The sequence below is a fragment of the Spea bombifrons genome, chromosome 7 (assembly GCF_027358695.1).
Source record: "Spea bombifrons isolate aSpeBom1 chromosome 7, aSpeBom1.2.pri, whole genome shotgun sequence".
Taxonomy (NCBI): domain Eukaryota; kingdom Metazoa; phylum Chordata; class Amphibia; order Anura; family Pelobatidae; genus Spea; species Spea bombifrons.
The window spans coordinates 4,252,790-4,276,000 of NC_071093.1; the positions used below are offsets into that span (position 1 = coordinate 4,252,790).

General features: G+C 43.0%; 2 protein-coding genes across 7 annotated transcripts in view; both read left to right on the forward strand.

Annotated features, from left to right (window-relative positions):
- The window catches only part of R3HDM1 (R3H domain containing 1), a 37,581-nt gene extending 24,313 nt beyond the window's left edge, over positions 1-13,268 (forward strand). For 4 of the 6 annotated variants that reach the window (XM_053470824.1, XM_053470828.1, XM_053470825.1 and 1 more), the window contains 20 exons: positions 814-873; positions 984-1,124; positions 1,793-1,901; positions 1,983-2,078; positions 2,846-2,883; positions 2,995-3,045; positions 3,122-3,348; positions 3,704-3,958; positions 4,458-4,606; positions 5,340-5,441; positions 7,445-7,720; positions 7,959-8,091; positions 9,024-9,172; positions 9,721-9,872; positions 9,959-10,062; positions 10,232-10,404; positions 10,655-10,799; positions 11,122-11,204; positions 11,858-11,942; positions 12,585-13,268. In XM_053470824.1, the coding sequence (XP_053326799.1) occupies positions 814-873; positions 984-1,124; positions 1,793-1,901; positions 1,983-2,078; positions 2,846-2,883; positions 2,995-3,045; positions 3,122-3,348; positions 3,704-3,958; positions 4,458-4,606; positions 5,340-5,441; positions 7,445-7,720; positions 7,959-8,091; positions 9,024-9,172; positions 9,721-9,872; positions 9,959-10,062; positions 10,232-10,404; positions 10,655-10,799; positions 11,122-11,204; positions 11,858-11,942; positions 12,585-12,946 (2,890 nt within the window). In that variant the 3' untranslated portion in view covers positions 12,947-13,268. The remainder of the gene's footprint in view (positions 1-813; positions 874-983; positions 1,125-1,792; positions 1,902-1,982; positions 2,079-2,845; positions 2,884-2,994; positions 3,046-3,121; positions 3,349-3,703; positions 3,959-4,457; positions 4,607-5,339; positions 5,442-7,444; positions 7,721-7,958; positions 8,092-9,023; positions 9,173-9,720; positions 9,873-9,958; positions 10,063-10,231; positions 10,405-10,654; positions 10,800-11,121; positions 11,205-11,857; positions 11,943-12,584) is intronic. The other 2 variants (XR_008355036.1, XM_053470827.1) reach the window with 2 other exon arrangements.
- A 2,843-nt stretch (positions 13,269-16,111) lies between these two features.
- UBXN4 (UBX domain protein 4) lies at positions 16,112-23,208 on the forward strand. The gene is made up of 13 exons (XM_053470831.1): positions 16,112-16,269; positions 17,857-17,959; positions 18,135-18,163; positions 18,509-18,627; positions 19,030-19,171; positions 19,280-19,382; positions 19,721-19,775; positions 20,018-20,182; positions 20,353-20,480; positions 20,585-20,687; positions 21,101-21,232; positions 21,674-21,885; positions 22,260-23,208. Exons 1-13 carry the CDS (start codon positions 16,188-16,190, stop codon positions 22,393-22,395), a joined length of 1,509 nt encoding a protein of 502 aa, XP_053326806.1. The 5' UTR covers positions 16,112-16,187; the 3' UTR covers positions 22,396-23,208.
- The last annotated feature ends 3 nt before the right edge of the window (positions 23,209-23,211 follow it).

Consider the following 23,211-nt stretch of genomic DNA (forward strand, 5'->3'; position numbering starts at 1 on the left):
ATGACGTATAAGCCATTGCGGCAAATCGAGGAGAAAGGGAGACATCATTATTACTTTTATTTCTTTTTTTATGGATTATCATTTCTTGCGCTCCTGTTTTCTCTTCTCCTTTGTAAAGGGAAGACTGACCTGGGGAGCAACACGGGGCAAAAATGACCAAGGGAGGGGAGAACGTCAGAGAGATAGATCTAACGTGAAAGGAGAAATGAATAACGGCTGAAAGGGATGCTTTTATCGGAAACGTATAATTATTGCCACAGAACAAATTGCTATAAGCGTACGGTTTTATGTTGGAGATTTGTAAGGCTTCCAGGTAGTTCATCCCATCTTCATGCATATTTTATCAATTCTCCATCAATGTAAACACCATTACTTAGGTTTATTAAGTTCGCTGAACTATAAAGTATCTGATTTGTTATAAAATCCACTTATTTTTATATCGTGTACCGGTGTCGAACGTGCAGTTTGGGTGCGTTGCTGCGAACATCGCGCTTAAGGCACAAACCACCTATTAATGTTACGTCCCTTTATCCGTGTTATCGAATGCTCGTTATCTGTATTATCTGGCAGATACGCTGTCTTTTCTAATCCTTAGAGATCCATTCAGAGATATCGATCTACAGTAAAGTGATATTATACGCTATGATTCCCAGATACAAACTCACTTTTACTAGATTAATAATTTAAGGGTGAAATTGGCGTCGTGTTGTTTTTGGGACCTTCTATTGCCGTTAAATATGCAAGGATTTGCATAGTTTTAGGGTTTTATTATATTCTTTGATTATTAAGACCATTTTTTCTTTTCTCCCACAGAGACCGAATGATGCTGCTGAAATTGGAACAAGATATATTAGATTTTATTGGCACCAATGAGTATGTGTGTTTGTATTCTATTATTCTCCTTTTTATTTAACATATATTTAAAGACAAATTTATATATATATATATTTTTTTATTTTTTTTATTTTTTTTTCTTTCCATAGAATGCAACGTAAAAAGTTTCCTCCGATGACCTCCTACCATAGAATGCTGTTACACCGGGTCGCTGCGTATTTTGGACTGGATCACAACGTGGACCAAAGTGGTAAATCGGTCATTGTGAACAAAACAAGCACTACCCGAATGTAAGTAGTTCCCTTTACGGATTTTTTTTTTTTTTTTTTTTTTTACAGTATAAGGTTTTGTTCCCGTTTTATTATGCCCCCCCCCAAAAAAAATAATAAACAAAATAATATATATATATATATATATATATATGTATATAATCTACCGTTCAAGGATTTGGGGTCACTCAGCTGTTTTCATGGAAACAAGGACATTTCTGGCTGTAACATAATTACAACGATCTAACTATCAATTAGCCTTTTAAACTTAAACTTGGGTCAGCGAACACAACGTGTCATTGAAGCATAGGAGTGATGGGAGTGATAAAGGGCCATTGGAACACAGGAGTGATGGGAGTGATAAAGAGCCATTGGAACACAGGAGTGATGGGAGTGATAAAGGGCAATTGGAACCCAGGAGTGATGGGAGTGATAAAGGGCCATTGGAACACAGGAGTGATGGGAGTGATAAAGGGCCTCTGTACAGTTAAAAATCAACTGTTTCCAGCTACAATAGTCATTTACAACATAAACCCTGTCTGCGCTGGATTTCTGATCCATTTCATGTTATTTTAATGGGCAAAATTTGCTTGACCCCAAACCTTTGAACCACAGTGTATATAGCACAAAAGAACCTGGGTTTTCTTAAATCAGAAATGTTCTTGTTCTTCCACCATCATGCCATCTAGACCCGATCAGAGGTTTGAAGAACACATTAAAGATGAGAAGAATGTAGACTTCCAGAAACGATACATCCTCAAGAGAGACAACTCAAGCCTCGACAAAGATGATAACCAGGTAAGCCTCTTGTGTTTCGCTACCGGGAGTCGGACCAAGAGTGGTCAACGGCCGTATCACCAAACATTGTCTCTGCCGCAGATGAGGATGAGATTAAAAGATGACCGAAGGAGTAAATCGATTGAAGAAAGAGAAGAGGAATATCAGAGAGCGCGGGAGAGAATATTTGCCCAAGAGGTGAGGATTTGAAAGGAATTCTCCTTTTTCTATATCTGCTGCTGAATTTCTGGCTCGAGGTTTGAAGTGCGTGTCCTTCCCCGTAGGATTGAGGATAAAACATATCTTCTTAGACATGGACTCTTAGCAACGACGAGATACCCTTCAATTTCATGCAGCTCCTTCCATTCGCAGCGCTTGTTGATTATTCAGTTTAGTGTAACGTGTAATCATCCTTTCATTGTGTCATTCACTTTTAGATACTCTTAATATCGTCTGCTTGTTTTTTTTTTTCTTCTTTTCTTCCACGAGGGACAATTTCAAGAAGCGTTTTTTTGCTATTTATGTAAAAAGCTAATTTTTTTCTTCTCTCAGCGGAGGCTAAAAAATGGCCATAATTGTAACACTTTCACATCATTCGAAATTACCCAAATTAACACAATTTTGTGCGCTGTTGCTTGAATGGCTGTCAGTGTTTGTCATTTATACCCAGCCACTTAATATCGTACCAAGATCAATTTTTAAGAATCTTTTCGTGGAAACATAGCAGGCTTTTAATGGGTTATCCATACGTGTTTGTAAACCGCGACACTTCGTTCATCCTCTCGTTACAATAAATCTCCCAAGTGTCCTTTATTTAGGAATTCTGGGAATGTAGCAATCTTAAGAGTTTTCCCTTTCGCTCTGGAAATATTGCGGGAACGATCAAATGCTCAAGAATCACCTTATTCTGTAACAATGTAACAAATGATAACACTTTTTAAATGTTCTTTCTTTTTTCTCGCCAGTCCTTGTGTTCTCAGGAGAATTACCTTATGGATAAAAGGTGAGCGACATTTCGCACCAGCCATCATTCATAAGATTATAATGGATTTTATATATTAAGGTGTTTTTGTTTTCTTTCTTTCTTTCTTTGTTTCTTTCTTTAATCCAACAGAATTCAAGAAGAAGAAGCCAACATGACCCAACAAAGACGTCAAATATTTAGGTATTTAGGCGCTCCTCTACCTTTTGCCGTCTTGTTTGAGTTTTTCCGCGTCTTTACGGACCGGTGTCGTTGACAGGATTAATAAGGATGCGTCGGGGAGATCGGCCAACAGCCTCTACAGCAGTACGGAAAACGACCTGAAATACAACGAGCCCCGGCCGTGGAGCAGCACGGACTCCGACAGCTCCATCCGCAATCTGAAGCCCGCCGTCACCAAGGCCAGCAGCTTCAGCGGGATATCCGTGCTGACGAGAGGCGATAGCTCCGGGAGCAGCAAAAGCACGGGCAGGCTTTCCAAAACAGGTATCGCCTCTGCGTCCGAGAACCTCCAGAACCTGTGCCTGTGGGTCGCTTTCTGCTAATATTCTGTCTCAAAGACCAACTGCATGCTGTGGTCCTCAGAAGATGCGGCTCATGTGGTTGACTGTGGTGGTCTTCAAGCCAAGGCATCCAAAAAAAAGTCTCTGCCCGGTTTCAACCCCCTTTGAAAGCTCTGCATTCGCTTTTTTCCAGAAGGCTTCATGGCTATACCGCCTCTCTTATCTGAGATGCTGATGGCTGAGGAGCTTTCCTATATAAATGTGCATGTTTTTGTATCTTCTATTTTTTGGTGACCTGTAGGTAAGAACACATTTCTTTCCGTTGCTCCTTTCCGTAGGTTCCGAGTCTTCTAGTAGCGTAGGGTCATCCACTGGTTCCCTCTCTCACACCCAGCAGCCGCTTCCAGTAACCGCTATAAGTCAGCCTTCCCACGGCACGCCGGCTGTCCTTCCAGCGATCAGTACTAGTAATTCTGTTACCTATGATGGGGGAATAAGCGGACAAGTGGCTCCTTCTAGTACTAGCTTCTTTTTACTACCCCTGGAAGCCACAGGCATTCCGCCTGGCAGTATTCTCATCAACCCGCAAACAGGTTTGTACCCCGTGGAGAATGCTATAAAGTGTGTTTAACGTTCTGTTTATTGTGTGTTTGGTTTTGTTTTGCAATTTGTTACTGTTTATCGAATGAGACAGATTTATTTCATTAAGAAACTGTTGTGTTTTGGTTTATTTCAAAGAAGGAGAAATGTACCTACACCTACACACGCACACGCACACGCACACACACGCACACCTACCTACGACATAGATGTATTTGAGGTCACAGACTTTGATTCTTTAGTTGAAATTATGCCTTCTCTTTTTAACTGCACTGACCCACCAGATTCCATGAACCCTAATCTATTCTCTCTGTTCCGGGGCATGTCTTTACCCTTCCTAAATAATACAAATTAAACATATCGCTAAGCATTGCCGGGCTGCTCCTGCCCCTTCTAGGGGGTTATTTACTAACACACGCAACAGGTGTCTGCATTTTTTCTTTTTCTAAATGTATTTATCTGTTTCTGACGGCTGATGATCCGTTTCCCCAGGTCAACCCTTTATAAACCCTGATGGCACTCCAGTTGTGTATAACCCCCCCGTTACTCAGCAACCGGTTAGGACCCAAGTGCCTGCGCCCGCCGCACCCCCTCCACCCCCAGCGCCTCCGCAGCAGGCCGCCAACCATATCATATCGCAGGTAGGTACGGCAGCCGCGATCGTCGCCTGGGCAGCTCGCATTACAGCCCAGGCCACCGACTACTATCCCGAGCCGGTGGCTAAAGGCTCCCTATAAACCGTTACGTGCGCTACCGTCCAAAAGTTTGGGGCCACTTAGAAATGTCCTTGTTGTTGAAAGAAAGCAAGTTTTATCCATTAAAATAACATGAAATGGATCAGAAATCCAGCGCAAACGGGGTTAATGTTGTGAATGACTATTGTAGCTGGAATCTCTTCATAGGTGCACAGAGGCCCTTTATCACTCCCATCACTCCTGTGTTCCAATGGCCCTTTATCACTCCCATCACTCCTGTGTTCCAATGGCCCTTTATCACTCCCATCACTCCTGTGTTCCAATGGCCCTTTATCACTCCCATCACTCCTGTGTTCCAATGGCCCTTTATCACTCCCATCACTCCTGTGTTCCAATGGCCCTTTATCACTCCCATCACTCCTGCGTTCCAATGGCCCTTTATCACTCCCATCACTCCTGCGTTCCAATGGCCCTTTATCACTCCCATCACTCCTGTGACCCTAAACCTTTGAACGATGGTGGATATTTTGCAGGATACTTTAAATAAATCCTTAGACGTGTCTGTCTGCGTGTGCGTGTGTGCGTGTTTAACCTTGTGTAGAACGGATTTCTCTTGTGTGTTTTCAAGTCCATTTCCTTCCTGTTATTAACCAGATTTGTCCACCTGTTGCTCCTTCAGCCTATTCGATCTCTGCCGTCTTCTTCGCAGCCTGTTCAGTACTCCGCGGTCTCTTATCCGCCCGCGCTCCTGCCCGTCTCTCCCACCCAGCAGTACGCCGTGGTACTGTATTCCTCTCTGTTTCTTCTGTCTGCTTAAAAACATTTCTGAAAACTTTAAGCCTTTGAGTTTCAGTATGCCATGCAACATATATCACTTATGTTTTTTTTTGGGGGGGGGTTTGCAGGGTGTCCATATATATGGGATTCTTGGCCAACAATGTGAACGCCCCCATTATGACATTGCCCTGTGCCTAAAGGCTACGTACATTAAATGTATAGACATTTTTGTTCTCCCGTTGTATCACCTATAGAACAAATTTAGGAATCAGCGCTATGGTTTATTTACCATATTCGTGTTAATCTAGCTGTCTGTTTTGTTCTATTTTTTAATGCATTTTATAAACTCTCAGACTTGCTAAAAGAAAAATAATAAGATAAAGGATATTAGCAAAGGTAAAGTAACCCGAATAGGAAAATACATGGCGAGTGATCTCGAATGGTCATATAAATTGTCCTTAGATCAATTGAACTATCCAGTTTTCTAGAACATATTAAACAAGGGTTAAAAAAAAACATCAAAGTGTGAATAAAGAAAGAAAATCAAATAATCTAGGCTCAAATAAACCGAAGACCAACTTTGGTTTTCTCTATTTTTCTTTTTTTTTATATTTATAGGTTAAATGCCCTTTAGGTTTGCAGGGGAATCTATTGACTCTGAGCGCTCAGACTTCATATCTGTAATCAATTTGTGAAGATCATCTCTGAATATTCTCCAATATTTGTAGATTTTGCCCCGAAGTGCACCTTTTGTGCCGTTTTTTTTTTTTTTATTTACATTATTTTTTTTTATTTTTTTTTTGTTAAAGCCATGTTAATTAAAAGAGATTAAAGTAAAAGCCATTTAAAGACTTGCTTGTTTTGGGGAAAAAGCTGGTAGGAGGTCCGCATCATCTTCTCAAATGAATAATTCCATTTAATTGCGGCAAAGCAAACCGTTGCAGAATTAATCATTTTCGCTGGCGCCTTCTTGGTAATGTCAGGTAACTTGGTAATTATGCTGTCCCAAAATATCCCCTGTAATATCAGCGAAATAATAAAAAAAAAAATGCAAAGGGGATTACGTAAGGATTCGCAGAACCGGGTGTGATTTATATAATCAAGTTTATTTCCCCTCGTTACAATTACGGCAATTACCTAAAAGGCCGTAATTATACCCCAGGGCTGCCAATAATGAAAGGATTTTCGGGGGGTTTTGTCGCTGGCGGAGGTTGGCCAGCTTTTGCTAACGCCGTCCAAACTGTTTTTGACAATGTTATGTATTTCCGTAATTATTCCCCAGCTAAGGGCAAACGCACGTCTTTGTTTCTCCATACGAAACATGCTTGCTAAGCTTTTTTTTTTGTGCGTACGCGAGTACAATGGGGATCAATAATAAAAACGATGCTAAAGCAACTTTGTATGATTATAACGTTAATCATTACAATGATTTTGTCTGTAATTAATTTTAAAATCTCCATCTGGCCTCCTCTAAAAGGATATTCCAAATAACTGCCTTTAAAATTTTACTTTCAATTTTTATTTTTTACAACTATAGCACATTTAAGTTAATTTCAATACATTTTTTTATGTGGTCGCTTATCTCTTTACGTTTAAATTAATAATAAAAAAAAAAGTTTTCTAAAATTCTTTAAAAAGTAAAATAAAAAATAGTAATTTATTGGTTGCTTCTTTTATGATATTGAGTTGTTGATGCAAGGAATACCTTTTTAACCCAGATCAGCCTCACCTTATTTTAACTCCTGATGCTCATGAAAAGTGAAACATGAGGGTCAGCAGTAATTAATTTTTGTTTTGGAGCCCTGCTCTATACATTTTCTATACGTATTACCGCGGGATGTCTCTTGGCACTATTGCTATAATACTTCCTTATAGAGAAAACCAATAATTGTTATAGGTTTATAAAAAAAAAATAATAGAATTTAGAGCTTATTCACACGATGCTGGTCTATGAGCCTCTACTCTGTAGATCTCTGCCTTATATTCACTATCTTTTCTTTTATGTAGCAAGATAACCTGGGATCCCAGTTCAGCCATATGAGCCTCGCCAGGCAGTCTTCTGCGGATGCGTCCGATGCCCACTCGACGATGTTCCAGTCAACCGTGGTGCTTCATCCATCTCCGCAATCCGGCTACATTATGGCTGCGCCGCCACCTCCGCCGCCGCCACCAGCAGCGCCGCTCGGACAGCCGGTCCCCCCTCCCAGCTACGTCGCTTCCAATCAGACTGTAAGCCAGCCGCTGCTGCAGCCGCAGGGATACATGCAGCAGTCTCTTCCGCAGGTACCGGCCCCGTCCTGTGGATTTATTTGGAGGATAATTCATTGAGGCCTGTCTGAATAGTTCAGCGGCCAGTAGGAAGCAGTCCCAGAGATACAGATGTAACAAGCCGTTTAGCGAAGAACTTGACTCTAATATCTAGTGTCGGGTCTGGCTGCAGCAGCCAGTGTGACCATGTCTTATAATATATATAATATTATATATTATATATATTATATTATATATTATATTTCTCTTACAGGTTCCGACTTGCTATTGTGCTCCCAGCCAGTACACTCACTCTACTCACTCTAACCAACAATATCGACCAGTGACCTCCATCCAGTATAACTCCCAGCCAAACCAAACACTGCCACAAGCTGCCCACCCAACAGGTTTGTGTTTAACTGACGTTGATGGGAAAACCTGGTGCTTTCAGCTCATCTTAGATGTAAAATAACAAACCCTCCTTACATCAAGGTCATGCAAATGGCACCTCTTGGATGTGGGCTTGCAGATTTTACATCTAGTTTGGGCTTTATTGACAAAATGTTTCATCCAACCTAAAGAACGATAGAATATTTTGCTTTGCAGCTGTATTCCCCCCCCCCTTGGCTCCTAGAGCTGACTCCTTGGCTCCCAGAGCTGACTCCTTGGCTCCCAGAGCTGACTCCTTGCTCCCAGAGCTGACTCCTTGGCTCCCAGAGCTGACTCCTTGGCTCCCAGAGCTGACTCCTTGGCTCCCGGACCCCATTTTTTTTTTCTGGATTTATTGAGTAGCTGGACTCGGGCCCGGGGCGCTGTCTGAGAGGGTTTATGTTTCTCACAGTGAACCGGTCTCTTTTTCAGCTACTTGTTGCTCTTCTTGGATTTCCCTTATCTTTGGTATTTCACCATCAGACTTCATTCTTCAAACCTGAATTCTCACCCAGATTTTTTTATTGTTTAATTTATGAGTTTTTCATTTGCGAAATGTTTTGGGAGTCTCCCCCCACACTAATTTTATTAGTTATTAGCATTTCTCTTAAAGAATGGTTAATGTACATTTTTTTTGCATCTGTATCCCAATGACGTGTTCATCTGTTGGGATGTCTACACTTTTTGTAACATCTGCCATCACACAGTGACTTGTGTCATCGCGCATTAAATAACTTTGCTAAAATGCTTTTATTATAAGTTATTTATGTCCTCCATGTCTGTCTCGCCATGCTGGTGCTCGGTGGGGACCCAGCGTGTGATCTCCTGTCCCCGTTCTTTCCATCGTCTCTATATGTGAGCTTTTAATGGTTGCCTTGTTGATGATGATTGTGCTCTCGTTATATTACAGGTTACCCCGCTGTGATGCCCAACCAGCAAGCAAACTACCAGGGCATCGTCGGTGTTCAGCAACCTCCAAATCAAACAGGGCAACACGGGAACATTGCCAACCCCATCCAGGGGGTCATGGTGCAGTACTCCTCCGTACCTTCCTATCAGGTTAGGGGCCTTTTGGGCCTTGGAGGGGTTATTAATCTGTGATGGCGCGTGTGTTCTGGAGTTTGATGTCAGAGGGGATCTCTGAAGCTGGGGGAACTCGTACCAGGTTGACTTTCCTCTGTCGGCTTGTTACTGGTATGAAGGTCAGGCGGCATCTTTGGCTGCGCTGAATGTGAAGCGAAAATTTAAAATGTCTACTGGAAAAGGTTACTTTTTGAGTTTGATGTAATTTTGAGGGCCCATCTGTCGTTGCGAAGCTTTTATTTGCCTTCCGCTAGCTTTGTTTGCTTTGATCTCAGCATTCCCTTGTCTTAAGGGTTCATAGAATGTAGAACTCCTGGTGCATCCAGAGAGTCCTCGTTCCTGTGATGTGTGTGTATAAGAAGGGTTAAGTTTCAAACAGCGGCCCCGTCTATTACCTGTGTCACCTGGGGGCCCGCTTGGCCCCGGATAACACCTCTCTTCCCATCCTGGGCATTACCCTATGTTTGACTTTCTAGAAGAGCTTAACAAAATCCATATTTGATCTCTCTGCAATGTTTCTCCAGGTCCCTGCTCGGCAGGCGTCGCAGCCTGTGTCTCAACAGCCATACCACCAACAGGTGCTGATATCCGGCCAGTCCGGTCAGGGGCCATTACCCGCTGCGGGGATGCCGGTGTATTACAGCGTCGTTTCACCAGGACAGCAAAACAACTTGAAGTAAAGCCATCTTCTATTGTCTCAAAATGATCATACTATCATACTGCGCTGTTTAACAGGTTTAACGCTCGTTGTTGTATTCGCAGCTCCTCGGTGGGTTACATTCAGCCCCCTGGATCCGACCAAATGCAGTTTCCCAGAACGACCTCACCGTGTAATTCTCAGCCACTTCTCGGCTCTCACGGCCCAGGTAACTGTCAGGTATTGCCCAGGTATTCCTCAGCCCTGGCTTAGATCTCGTGGCCGTACTGACCTGCATTCCTTAACATGGAGAAATAAAGTCCCTTCTTAACCATGAACATATCTGATGAATATATATATACATCCGGGTTAAACCAACCTTTTTGATTATTTGCCAGGTGTTGCAGTGCCTCCCCCTGGTGGCGGGATGGTAATGATGCAGCTCAATGTACCCAGCAACCCCCCACCTCAGACGCATTCACCACCTCATTGGAAGCCAAATAAATATTATTGTGATCATCAGAGGATCCAGAAATCCGGGGACTACAACATTCTGGACCCTTCTACCCAGGTAGGTCCTTTAAGTGACCCCCAGGTGACTTATCATTATTCCCCCCAGGTAAAGGCACGAGGCAAGAAAATAGTACTTTTAGGGACTGTGGCTGTCAGTATTTCTTATTTATCCAGTAACTGGGAAACCACCTAAGCGTGTGTTCCTCGCTCTTTCTCGTATAGTTCTTCACTAGTATGTCATAAAACGGTGGTGTTTCGGCCCCCGGCGTGTGCGTTGCTTCTGGATGATAGATTCCTCTTTTTTCCAGCATAGTTCCCACGTGAGTAGTCCCGTCACTTCTCCCAATCAGTCGCCCGTCCCCGTGCAACTAACCAACATGAAGAACATCCGCCCGGGTCTAGCGCCTCTCCCTCTCATTCCGCAAATTTCCAGACCATTTCCGCCTGGACAAGGTAAGAGAATTCTCCCCGAAACCCTTTTATTTATTTATTGCACCTCCTTAATGATTTCTTTACATATTATTATTATCTTTTATTTATATAGCGCCAACAATTTACGCAGCGCTTGATACAATACATACATTCAAGACCCCCTAAACCTTCTACTTACTGTTAACACCTGTAATAGCGCAGTAATTTATTCGGGGGGTGGGGGGGGTAATTTAGTTTCACTTGCTACAATGTTATGCATAATATATAGATTGTTGTTTTTATTTTACATGTAATATTTAGATACAAGACTCATTTTTTTTTTTCTTTTTGTCGTTTCTGGCAGGTGATACAAGATACCCGTTACTTGGTCATCCATTACAATACAATCCTCCTCATGTTATACACGGACACATAACAAGTCAACAGGTTTCAAATTGCGTATTCTAAAGTCTGCCCTTCATGTATAGGAGCGAGCGCAGGATTTGGGTTTAAAGCACTGGGCGCGCAATCATCGGCTTGCCGGCATTTTAAAGGATTTTTACGCGATATTCTATATAATCTGCGTGTTAACAGCGACAATTAGATACCAGAAATAAATTCAGAGGTCTTGTATCGCAGCGACTTCCCTTTTGCAAAAATAGCCACACAAAAAAGATCCTTTTCATTGATACAAAGTAAATTCTAAATCAAATGTATCTCTCAGACCTACTTTCCGAATGCCGTGCAATTCTTCCTATACTTTGTAGGACCGCGTGCCCTAATTCTTTTATTCTATTAATACGAGACTTCTCTAAGTTATAGTTTAGCTGTGTTTTAAATAAAACCTTCCGGTTACTGGGATACAAAACCCCTGGATGTCGTATTAAAGCCCCGTAGAAGTTCGGCTCGGCTGGGTGTGAAGCGCGTTGCGTCGCGGTGATTGACTTGCGTCTGCTCTTTGTATCGGGATACAGAGGAGTTCAGCTTTACACGATCCCAGCTTAAAGATCCTTCTTATAAAAGAAAATGTTACACAAGTCACAGAATGCTTAATTTCCTCTCTCCTTATAATAATTAACGCCTTTTGTTTGCGCTTCCAGGGCCAGCCTGGTCACAGACATGGAAATAGAGGTAAAAAGACGGCGAGAAAAGCAGCCTCGACAGATCTTTCCGCGGGTGAGCCAGGTACGTGGATTTGCCTAATAAAAGCACATAAGGATTCCAAATAATGGACTCATTACTGAACATTGAATTTGATGCCCCTTGTAGTCTCTTTTATTCTGCTTTAAAACCCCTCGACCCTCACATGGCCCCTGTCTTATGTTCCGATTAGCATTATGCCTACCCCAAGCATGTTTAAATCCGCTCGCTGGTGTGCTATATAAATTAATCCCAAAATGTACAAATACGCAGGAAAATTGCCAAACTTCGCTTAATACTTAATACTTCTGCGTGCACCGAGCCGGAACAACAAATCAATTATTCAATTAAGGCGCTTGGGAAAGGACCCTGCTACCCGTCGGATTGGTATCATTCTGTGTATAACTTAAGTATTTAAATCAGGGGTAGAAGAAACGGCTATTTTGGCTTTTTTAAGGCCTAACCAGGTGCACACAAGTAATCGTAAGCGAAGTATATATCGTAAAAGACTCCTAATGCTTAAATCCCAAACCATAAGGATTATGAAGGTATGAACCCGATTAGACTGAGCTGATAATACGCATGTATTCGGGTGCCGACGGTGAATAAAACTTATGTCTTGTGATATGGGGTATGTTAAGTATTTAGAATTTGGTAGCATTTGGCTTTTTTTCATTAATCTTTCAGCCATTGGAAAAGTCCTGGAAATCACAGAACTGCCGGACGGCATAAGCCGCAAAGACGCCGAAACGCTTTTTGGAGAACTGTTTAAAGTTGGCGCCAGGATCCGATGGCTCCGGGACCCCCGTTCCCAACAAATTCCCCATCAACATTATTGTGGCACCAGTGGCAACCACGCGGGCTCCGAACACTCCAACCCATCCCAAGACTTGGCTTCTACCTACACAATAGTAGCCACCTTTCCTACAGTATCTGCTGCTCAAAGTGCTTTGAAGAAACAAAACAATAACTTAATGAACAAGTTTAGACTAAGAACGAGCAGAAAGCACTACGATTTTCATATCCTGGAAAGGGCCAGCTCTCAATAGAAGACGTGGTCGTGTTGGACGCAGACCCTTTCTCGACTTCCATTATTGTTTTGTATTCTAATTGATTGTCCGATACCTGCAGACGCCACTGAAAACCCTCCTATCGCCTTCATTTCATTAGAGAACATGCCAGTGGGGCAGGGGTTAACTAAATGGTTGCATTTGCAAAAAAAAACCCTAGAAACACCAGGTTTCTTAATTTTTTTTCCACCCCACCTTTTATAGTCTGTTTTATATTTCTGTACTGGACCCAAAGTTCTCTTGTACAGGGAAAAAAAAAAGTTGTTCATAATGAATGCCCATGATAGAAAAAAAAAGAAAATGCAAAATTATTATTTTTTTTTTTTTCTTTTCTACTTCCCCCCCCCCCTCCTCGCTTGGCACTTTACCATTTTACTACAAAAGGATTGGGGAAATACCGGTTTAATAATTATCATTTGAATAGCAATCCTCCCATAAACTGGAAAAATAAAAAATAAAACGGTGATACATTGTATCATTTAGTGAATCGAGCCCAATATTTTTTTTCTCTCTCCATTCAATGTACATGGTCTGTTTGCACTGAATCCAGTCCGATGACCTCATCATCTTCGCTCCTTTTTACCACGTGTCCTAGGGGTTGCTCCGAGCATACAGTCTTCATGTGTTTCATGAGCCCTTTGACAATAAAGAACTAAAGATTCCCTTAACGGTGTCCTTCGTAACTTAGATACATTAAGGATTTGTGAAAGTAAATTTGCAAATAAATTATCTTTCTCATGAATATTTGGTTTTTTTTTTGTTAATTTTAATGTTTTTATCAGGTGCTGCTGAAACAGGATAAATGATTTGGGGGGGAGGAAATAATGTTTTGCTTAAAAGAGCGTATCTATCATTTATAACTTATTTTAGTTCACAAAGCGTAAAATAAAAAAAGCCATTATTGAAAATGATCAACCCTAGAAGAAATAAAAAAAAATGATTTTTAATATTTACACAACCAGATGTCCACTTCCCTGGCAGTGGGAGGGTTAAACCAAAGGGGCAAACTTATTTGTTCATTTTATTTACATATTTTTTTTTTTATAGAAATCACTGGATATAAATATTCATTGCACTTATGGGACAGACCGTTCTGTTCTTTTCATTTTTTTCCCCCATTTTATTTCCGTTTTGTGTGTCCTACCGCCTCCTTCCTCCAATACCTGTGTAACTTACGAGGCTGTACATTGTGTGCTGGTGTAAGCCTTTTTTTGGGTTTAAAAAAAGAAAAATAAATGTTTACAGATACAAGTCTTTGATTGTAACTTATTTTTCTTGTGTTTTGCTTTCATGGTTTCATTTTGTTTGAAGGAAGGAGAAACGTCCTCATTTCTTTAGTCATTTTTTTTTTTCATTTTATTGCATTTACTGTTTTGAAACCAAAAACCTAATTTTCTTTATATATATATATATATTACGATCTTAAGTCCTTATCATACCGCCTTGTGGTTAACAATAGAACGCCTGTCTTAATGACTCTGGAAGTCGTGGTCTGATAACCATAGATAGAAACTTAAGAGGTTTTGCTTCGACTAGGATATAGCGCCGTTATTTATACCGCTTCCCCGGCACGTCTGCCGCCGCTACTCGTTTCCCTTCTAAAGGGCTTTTAACAATTGTCTTCCAGTTTCACGCCATCAGTTGGCAGATGTAGAAATAATTGATTGCCCGATATTGTGAAAGGAAGGACAGTTTCTGATTAATTTTAAGCTGTTAAGCTGGCACCCCGCTAAATGTGAATACCAGACTCCATTTTGGGGGGCTCTAAACCTGATGATATAGGGTCATCACGGACGTGATTTAGGAACGCAGCACACCTGCTTGTAAAAAATAAATAAATCCGCAAGGATGGAACATCGATACATTCTGGTTTCTTTGCTACATTTTGTCTGATTGACTCCAATATTATTTGGCGTGGCGCCCCGGGCAGCATCCAACTAAAATACAATTACGAGGAAGCCAGACCTCTTAGGTTGCGGATACTGGCGGGAGAGAAGGAAGATAGGGTTGTAATAACGGGTTTAGGGGGATAATTGCAGGTAGTAGGGTCGGACTGTAACTCTGTGCTGCCGTCTGTTTTGGGCTCAGGATTGACTTGGGGTCCCAACCTGTCATAGCCCACCTTGTTTATATCCCCAGCTGCCCCCTTTTTTCTATCTAGAAAAAGCACCACTTTCCCAAGGGTCGCTCATCTTACTTTAACCCATTCCTTCCCCAGGGTTCCCACATTAAAGCAGCAGAGATTCCCCAAAAGCCCCATGTTTCAGCATCCAGGGTAGATTGAGGGGTACATCAGCGGCCGGACCCCATACAGCTCTGATGGCAGCCCTTCCCTCCCAAAGCAATTGTTGAACCTGACCTACCCCAAGCTTCTTCGAGGCTTCGGCAAAGCGTTTCCAGGTTTAATGATGACGTGACCCAGCGGTTCTATTAACAAAATCTAAACAGAAGGCCTAGGGCATCGGTTCAGAGGTTACATTTATAACACGCCTGAACCACTCCGGCCCTCCAGGGCCACAAAAAGGCTGCAATTCATGGAAAATCATGGCTTTAGCACGGCCTCTTTACGGCTCAAGGTGTCTCGCTAACTGTATTTACAGGGAAACTGGGCAGTGAGTGTGAAACGCATCGAGTATGGTTACAGGTTCTGCTCAATGTCATAAGCATGCGCACAGCGGTTATAAACATGCTTTGGAGGAGACAGCCCTCCAGAGTTGGGGTCCCACCGCGCGGCTTCATGCTGCATGAGCATAATACAGAACGTGTTACCGCACATACTTCATTTAACGTCTGTTGGCCTTAAAGTGCCAGTCATTCCAAGTCTGTGGAAGCAACAGAGGCCTTGCAGGCTGGGCATGGACCTCCACAGTGCCCACTGAGCAAGAGGGCACCAAAATACTTCCAGGAAGACGTAAACATGGACGCAGGCAGTTTAATGTTTTTTCTGACAGTGACGAGAAATATATATATTTTGGGAGCAGATGATCTCTGATGACGTATTCCTCTAATATTAGCAGCTCTGTATTAGTTACTGTTGTTGTGATGACATCACACTGTTTTGCGGTCCCTGCACATGACTGTAACCCACGTGCTGCATTCGCTCCCCCCTCCCTTCTGTGGGCGTGGCGTGCCCGGACTGCGCTGCGTGATGACGTTGCTGCGTCGCGGGGCAGTGTAGCGCTCCGTCATCGCTGTATGTCCGGTGACAGGAGCCGGGATCATGCTGTGGTTTCAGGGCTCTATCCCGGAGGCCATCGGCCTGGCCAAGCAGCGCGGCGCCGTCTTCGTGGTGTTCGTGGCGGGTAAGGAAGCGGGCGTACACCCGCTGGGTTATTCCCAGGGGGCAGGGCGAAGCCTGTCGGTGTATGCGGAAGAAAGTAAACACTGACACAGCTGGGGCAAAGGGTAAACCCTGGCATTGCATGGGGGAGGGTAAATGATGGCGTAGCAGGGACAAAAAGTTATCACTGGCATTACATGGGTAGGGGGTAATAATCACTGGCATTACATGGGTAGGGGGTAATAATCACTGGCATTACATGGGTAGGGGGTAATAATCACTGGCATTATATGGGTAGGGGGTAATAATCACTGGCATTACATGGGTAGGGGGTAATAATCACTGGCATTATATGGGTAGGGGGGTAATCACTGGCATTATATGGGTAGGGGGGTAATCACTGGCATTATATGGGTAGGGGGTAATAATCACTGGCATTATATGGGTAGGGGGGTAATCACTGGCATTATATGGGTAGGGGGTAATCACTGGCATTATATGGGTAGGGGGTAATAATCACTGGCATTACATGGGTAGGGGGTAATCACTGGCATTACATGGGTAGGGGGTAATAATCACTGGCATTACATGGGTAGGGGGTAATAATCACTGGCATTACATGGGTAGGGGGTAATAATCACTGGCATTATATGGGTAGGGGGTAATAATCACTGGCATTACATGGGTAGGGGGTAATAATCACTGGCATTATATGGGTAGGGGGTAATCACTGGCATTATATGGGTAGGGGGGTAATCACTGGCATTATATGGGTAGGGGGTAATAATCACTGGCATTACATGGGTAGGGGGTAATCACTGGCATTACATGGGTAGGGGGTAATAATCACTGGCATTACATGGGTAGGGGGTAATAATCACTGGCATTATATGGGTAGGGGGGTAATCACTGGCATTATATGGGTAGGGGGTAATCACTGGCATTATATGGGTAGGGGGTAATCACTGGCATTATATGGGTAGGGGGGTAATCACTGGCATTATATGGGTAGGGGGGTAATCACTGGCATTATATGGGTAGGGGGTAATCACTGGCATTATATGGGTAGGGGGGTAATCACTGGCATTATATGGGTAGGGGGGGTAATCACTGGGGGGAGCGCTGCATCGCGTTCGCTGGTACTGGTTGCTGGTCCCTGGGAAGACGCGTTGATGTCATTTGTTGACATAAAACTCCTGTCCTAATCTGTCAGCTTTAATGATATATTTTTAGCAGATGCCGTCCGGGGCCGCGTCATGCAGAGGAAATCCTCAGGGTTTAAAAGATGTTGGCCACGCTATTTACCCCGTCTCATGCCGGCCTCTGCGCTCTACCCGTCTAATGCCAGCCTCTAGTGACTTTTCTATTTAAAAGCACATTCTGTTTAGGCAAAACATTGATTTTTTTTTTTTTTATTATTTTAATTTGATATAATTGATATAAAAATATATAATCTCAATATATATAGCTCAAACATGACATCATCTCCTTAAACGAGAATAACGTTCCTTCCGGGACAGCAGTCTTGGCAAGTCAGTCCGGAATATCTTTTAATGATTTTTTGTACATTTTGTATTTTTTATTCTCGGACCCCTTTGATGTTTCGCAGGAGATGACGAGCCGTCCACGCAAATGGCAGAGAGCTGGGGCAAGGAGGAGGTGGTTCAGGTGGCCGCGGACGGTATCGTCGCCATCAGAATTGACAGCAAGAGGTTGGTGCTTATTCTTCGTTAAAGGAGACTTCCTATTCTATATTATATATTCTATATTCTCTATTCCCGAGATTAACTTCGGGTGAAGCAGAGATCGGCCCCCGTGAGACGGTTTACATATTTGCCGTGGTGGCTCCGTAACAGTTTCTAATAATTAATATTCTTTTTCTTTCAGTGAAACTTGTATGCAGTTTTCCCAAATCTGTATCCTTCTTGCTGTAGAATTTGTGCTCCGGGATGGGGAGGAATATTTTAAAACCCGTTGGTAATATTAGCATATTATACAGAGGGGCTATAACACAACATCGCAGGTATAGCATCAAGATGGAGGCGTTCCTTGCCTATGACATCATGTGTGGTAGGAGAAAATACATTTAAAAACAACTAGACTTTGGAAAGGCTTGAGTGAATCGGATTGATCCCAAATCGTTGTGTTGTCTATGAACGGACGGGGATGGAGGGGGATGGATGCCCTTGAGCTCCTCTGTGGTCCATAAGCAGATGTGTTAAGAAAGTGTGTGAATTTCTCCTTTACACGCGGTTTCTCAGATCCCGTAGTGTGCGTCCCGTCCAGCTTCTTCATCGGGGAGAGCGGGATTCCGCTGGAAGTCATTGCTGGGAGTCTTCCTCCCGAGGAACTGAAAGCCAGGATCTCCAAAGTGAAAGAGGTATGGAGTTACGGCCATTGCACCCTGTGACTCCCCTGTGACTCCCCTGTGACTCCCCTGTGACTCCCCTGTGACTCCCCTGTGACTCCCCTGTGACTCCCCTGTGACTCCCCTGTGAGGTGCCGGCGTATAGCGGGTGACGGACCGGCTGCTGTTCTTTGGTGTCAGAGGCTGAGTTATAGAATTATACAAACCCCGTATAATGTCATAAAAATGTCTTCACGCTTTGCATTCGCCGATAATTCCACCCAAAGCGCTGAGCCGGCAGATATTGAGAATTCCGCGCACATAGATTGCACCTGATCGTCTCCATCATCCAAGTTTCTAAAAGTCTAGGTGTTCACCGCACAGAAACCAGGAAAGATTCGTCCCTCTAAACGTCTCTTCTGTCTAATCTGCTAGATGCACAAAGTGAGAAACGATGGGTTGTTGCCAAACGCCAACATGCCGACGGCTTCTTTTGCCCCGGCTCCTCAACCCGACAGCTCACCGGATGATGTGCAGCCTGCGCAATCCCAACCAGAATCTCCAGCGTCTTCGCCAAGTAAGGATGCGGCCGGCAGCGATCGTCACGAAAGATCCGTGTCGGAAATGACACCTCGCTTGCTTTTACTAATCCTTTTTTTTTTTTTTTTTTACCTCCATTCTCCAGCCGTGAGCACCGAGTCCCCGACAGACTCCCCAAAAGAGAGCGGCGAGTCCGAGGCAGCCGCGGACCTGCAGTCCGGAGATAGCCAAGAAGAGAAAGTCCAAAGGTGGGAATGCCTTTCAATACCCGAGTATTTAAATCCTATGTCGATGATCAGAGGCTGTATGACTCCCTGCCTCGTTTCTTGGGTGACCTCTTCATAAGTTGCCGAGCGATATATTAAAAAAAAAAAAAAAAAAAAAAAAAAAAAAAAAAGTGGTTTCAAGATTTGATTTCATTTTTGTAAATTATTTTTTCGCTTTTTCAGATGTTTTTATTATTATTATTATTATAATCTTAGCCTATTTCTTTCAGGGTTTATGCATACAAAGATAAAGAGGGGGACATCACCTTTTCCATGTATTATTAAAGTAATGCATTCACGGAGCTTCATTTGTTTTTTAGGCTGACGCAGAAGCTTGAGGAGCGGCGGGAGCTGAAGAAGAAAGAGGAAGAGCAGGTACGTTAAAACTGCAGCTTTGTGTCCCCAGAGGGACCGGCGACGTGTCTGAACTCGCTGTCTATTAATACCTCTTCAGATACGCCTCTAACATCTTCTTATGTTTCACGGACCGTCGGCTATAGTGGATTTCACATTAGGGCTGGACATTCTAAACGGAGCTGGAGGGTGACCGGCCCCTGTGTATATTATAACCTTGTGCTCGTCGTATTAAATGCAATAATCCAACGTTCTTCGCGCAGAGTCAGATCAGAAAGGAAATTGAGAGGAGAAAAACCGGTAAAGAATTGATCGAATTTAAAAGGAAACACGAAGACGAAGTGGCCAAGAAAGCTTTGGAGGAGAGAAACCGAGACAAGGCGGAGGAGAAAGCCGCCAGAGAGCGCGTTAAGCAGCAGATCGCGCAGGTATGAGAATGAGTCCGTTACTCTGGAACATCTCTGACTGCGGGTCCTGTGCTGGTGGGCGGATGAATGATATGACGTTTAAAGCTGCCGTTCCACTTAGACTGGTAGTTTCCAGTAGTTGAACTATTTTATTGTTCGCGTCACATGGGAATTATATTTTCCTGCCGCAGGATCGGGCCGATCGAGCTGCCCGTTTCGCCAAATCCAAGGAAGAATTGGAAGCCCAGAAGCAAGCGGAGCTGCAGGCCCGGCAGGCGGCGCTGGAAGCGCGGAAGGAAGCGGCGCAGAAGGAGAGGAGGTAATCTTGCCTTTGTCCCCCTCGCTTTTTGTAACTTGCAGAGTGTTTATCTGCACTAACGTTGTTTTGATTTTTTGTGTAACGCAATTCATCGCTGTGCACAGCCACGTCGCAAGAATCCAGTTTAGGCTTCCGGACGGATCCTCGTTCACGAACCAGTTCCCGTCGGAGTCGTCTCTGGAAGAGGCCAGACGCTTTGCCGCGCAGGTGAGCCGATGCCGAGATCCGTGTGTTTTTCTTCTGGTATTTTCAGCTAGGACCGTACGTTTGTGACAGAGTATGCGCAACGCGCGAGCAAGTCCTGAGTCTGTTTACATTTTTGTGCGTGATGTCATCTTTAGAATCTCTTTATATTGTAAAGTCCTGTCCACCAATTGTACAGCGCTACGGAATTTGATGGCGCTAAATAAAACAATAACTAATAATAATGCGCGCCGTTTGCTCAGCTCGGCTGCTGTTTATGCAATACACGTTTCCCATCTGTAGATGGCGCTACAGAACATCCACCAGTTACACTTTAACCGGTGCTGATGGTGTTGCTTTGTTTCAATTACTTGTTTATATTAAAACTAAATATTTTTTTTTTGCGAATACCTAATATTTTTCTCTCCTGCTAACAGACGGTCGGAAGCGCCTATGGCGATTTCTCCTTAGCGACTATGTTTCCCCGGAGGGAGTTTACCAAGGAAGACTACGAGAAATCCCTGCAGTCTTTGGAACTCGCCCCAAGTGCCTCCATAGTGCTTCTACCAGTAAGTTATATACTGGGAATGACTTTGTGTTCCTTTGGCAAGCTTCGCAGAGTGAGCCGGAAGCAAGACATCATCAGAGGATTGACGAAACAATTTAAGAAGAGTGCTACAAGCCATGGATGGGTTTCAGTGGGTTAAGGTCACAGTTATATGCCTTAATGCGACATTCCTCCTTTGGAGACAATTTAGTCGAGTATTAGGGATCCATTATGTCGTTGGATCCGAAGTAAATTCCCGGTTACATTATCTGCAGAAAAGTTAACATTAGATTCCCGCAGTGAGACGCCTAAAGACATACATTGCGTCCGGAATGCATAACGCTTGCTGAGCGTACAGCCAACGTTCTAGAATATGCCAAGGATTGTTTGCGTTCATCCAGGTGTCATTGTGGGTTACTAGCTGCCGATCTTCTACCTACATCTTTTTTGTGTTTGCCCATAGGCGAGGAAGCCTGCCCGAGCCGTGGTGCCGTCCTCGGAAGGTGCCGTTTGGGGTGTGTTGGGCACAATCCTCTACCCCCTTCTGGCAGTGTGGAGATTTCTCAGCAGCTTTCTGTTCAGCAGCCCTCCTCCTTCACAAAGCAGCGACAGATCAGCACATCCCCAACAGGACAGGACGGACCCGTCGACGGCCGGCAATGCAGAGCCAAAGAGGTGAATGTGCAGAAAAAAAACTGCAAATGATGTCAAACGTCCACATAATGCTGCAAAAATAAAAAAAAATGCTTCTTTATTTGTGACATTACCCAAACACAAGAACCTTTCTGCTTTAACTAATATATATATATATGTGTGTGTGTGTGTGTATATATATACCATATTTGCCCGAATATAGGCCCTCCTCTCCGCACCAAAAATCTTAAAATACATGTATTCCTGTTCATTAGATAGTTTTACTATTCCACTAATGTGTATTTTTTCTTTAAAAAGAAGCCACACGGCTCCTGGCTCCTGGCTCCTCGCGTTATTTAGTAATCCTTCCAGTTACGTTACAATTCATCTTAAAAATCCCGTTTTGCCTTTTTTAGAGAAACTGTTCGAAAAAGGGTTCTTGAAAAGAGAACAGAGGAGTTCAAAAGAGAAGGCAAGGTCTACAGACTGAGAACTCAGGACGACGACGACGACAACAACACCTGGAATGGAAACTCGACTCAGCAGATGTAGGAGGACCGGGACGCCCGATGTAAATGACCTTTATTGTTTGATTTCAGCCGTGTTTTTGCGGGACGAGTTGGGTTCCGTTATTGAAGGCGCATTCATACAGGCGTTTTATTATTTGTGTGATGCATGAAAATAAGTTCTAACCGAGGTATGAACGTTTTCTTTCTTTATACAGCAGATAAATGTATGGTTCTAACGCACTGTACTAGAATCCTATTAAACGAAAACCACCATTCTAATATTTTGATTTTTCTTTTGGATTTTATTATTATTATTATGTATGATAATATTGGAACCTCTTACTCTGGTTTGAAGCCGACAAAAGATTTTACCGTAATATAACGCCGTCTTTTTAAGAATTATGAGAATTATAAACTTAAATAAACTTATTTATAATGACTTCTTTTCTTTCCAGCCATTTCTTGTAGTTTTTCATCTTTTTAGACGTTGCCAATAAAATCTTATTTTTTTTTTTTTTTTTTAAACAAAAACACAAACAAACTTAATTTGCAGGAATATTTCTCTTTATCTTGAAACAGATTGGCACAATGCAAACGTAGGCTTTTATCCCGATTTATGATTTAGGCACATTTATGAACCAATTTTATGGGTGCAAAAAGTTGATTCTGATTGAGACTGATTTCCATTTTTACATTTAAATGATAATTTGAACTATTTCTCTTTAAGAAAACAATTTGGTGGCATTTTGAGGATCGTACAGCATGTAATGATGGGAAGTTTGTTTGGTTTCATTACCTGGCCAGAGGGTTAATGGAGAAAAGTATTGAGTATCGAACAATAAAGATATAAAATTTCGAT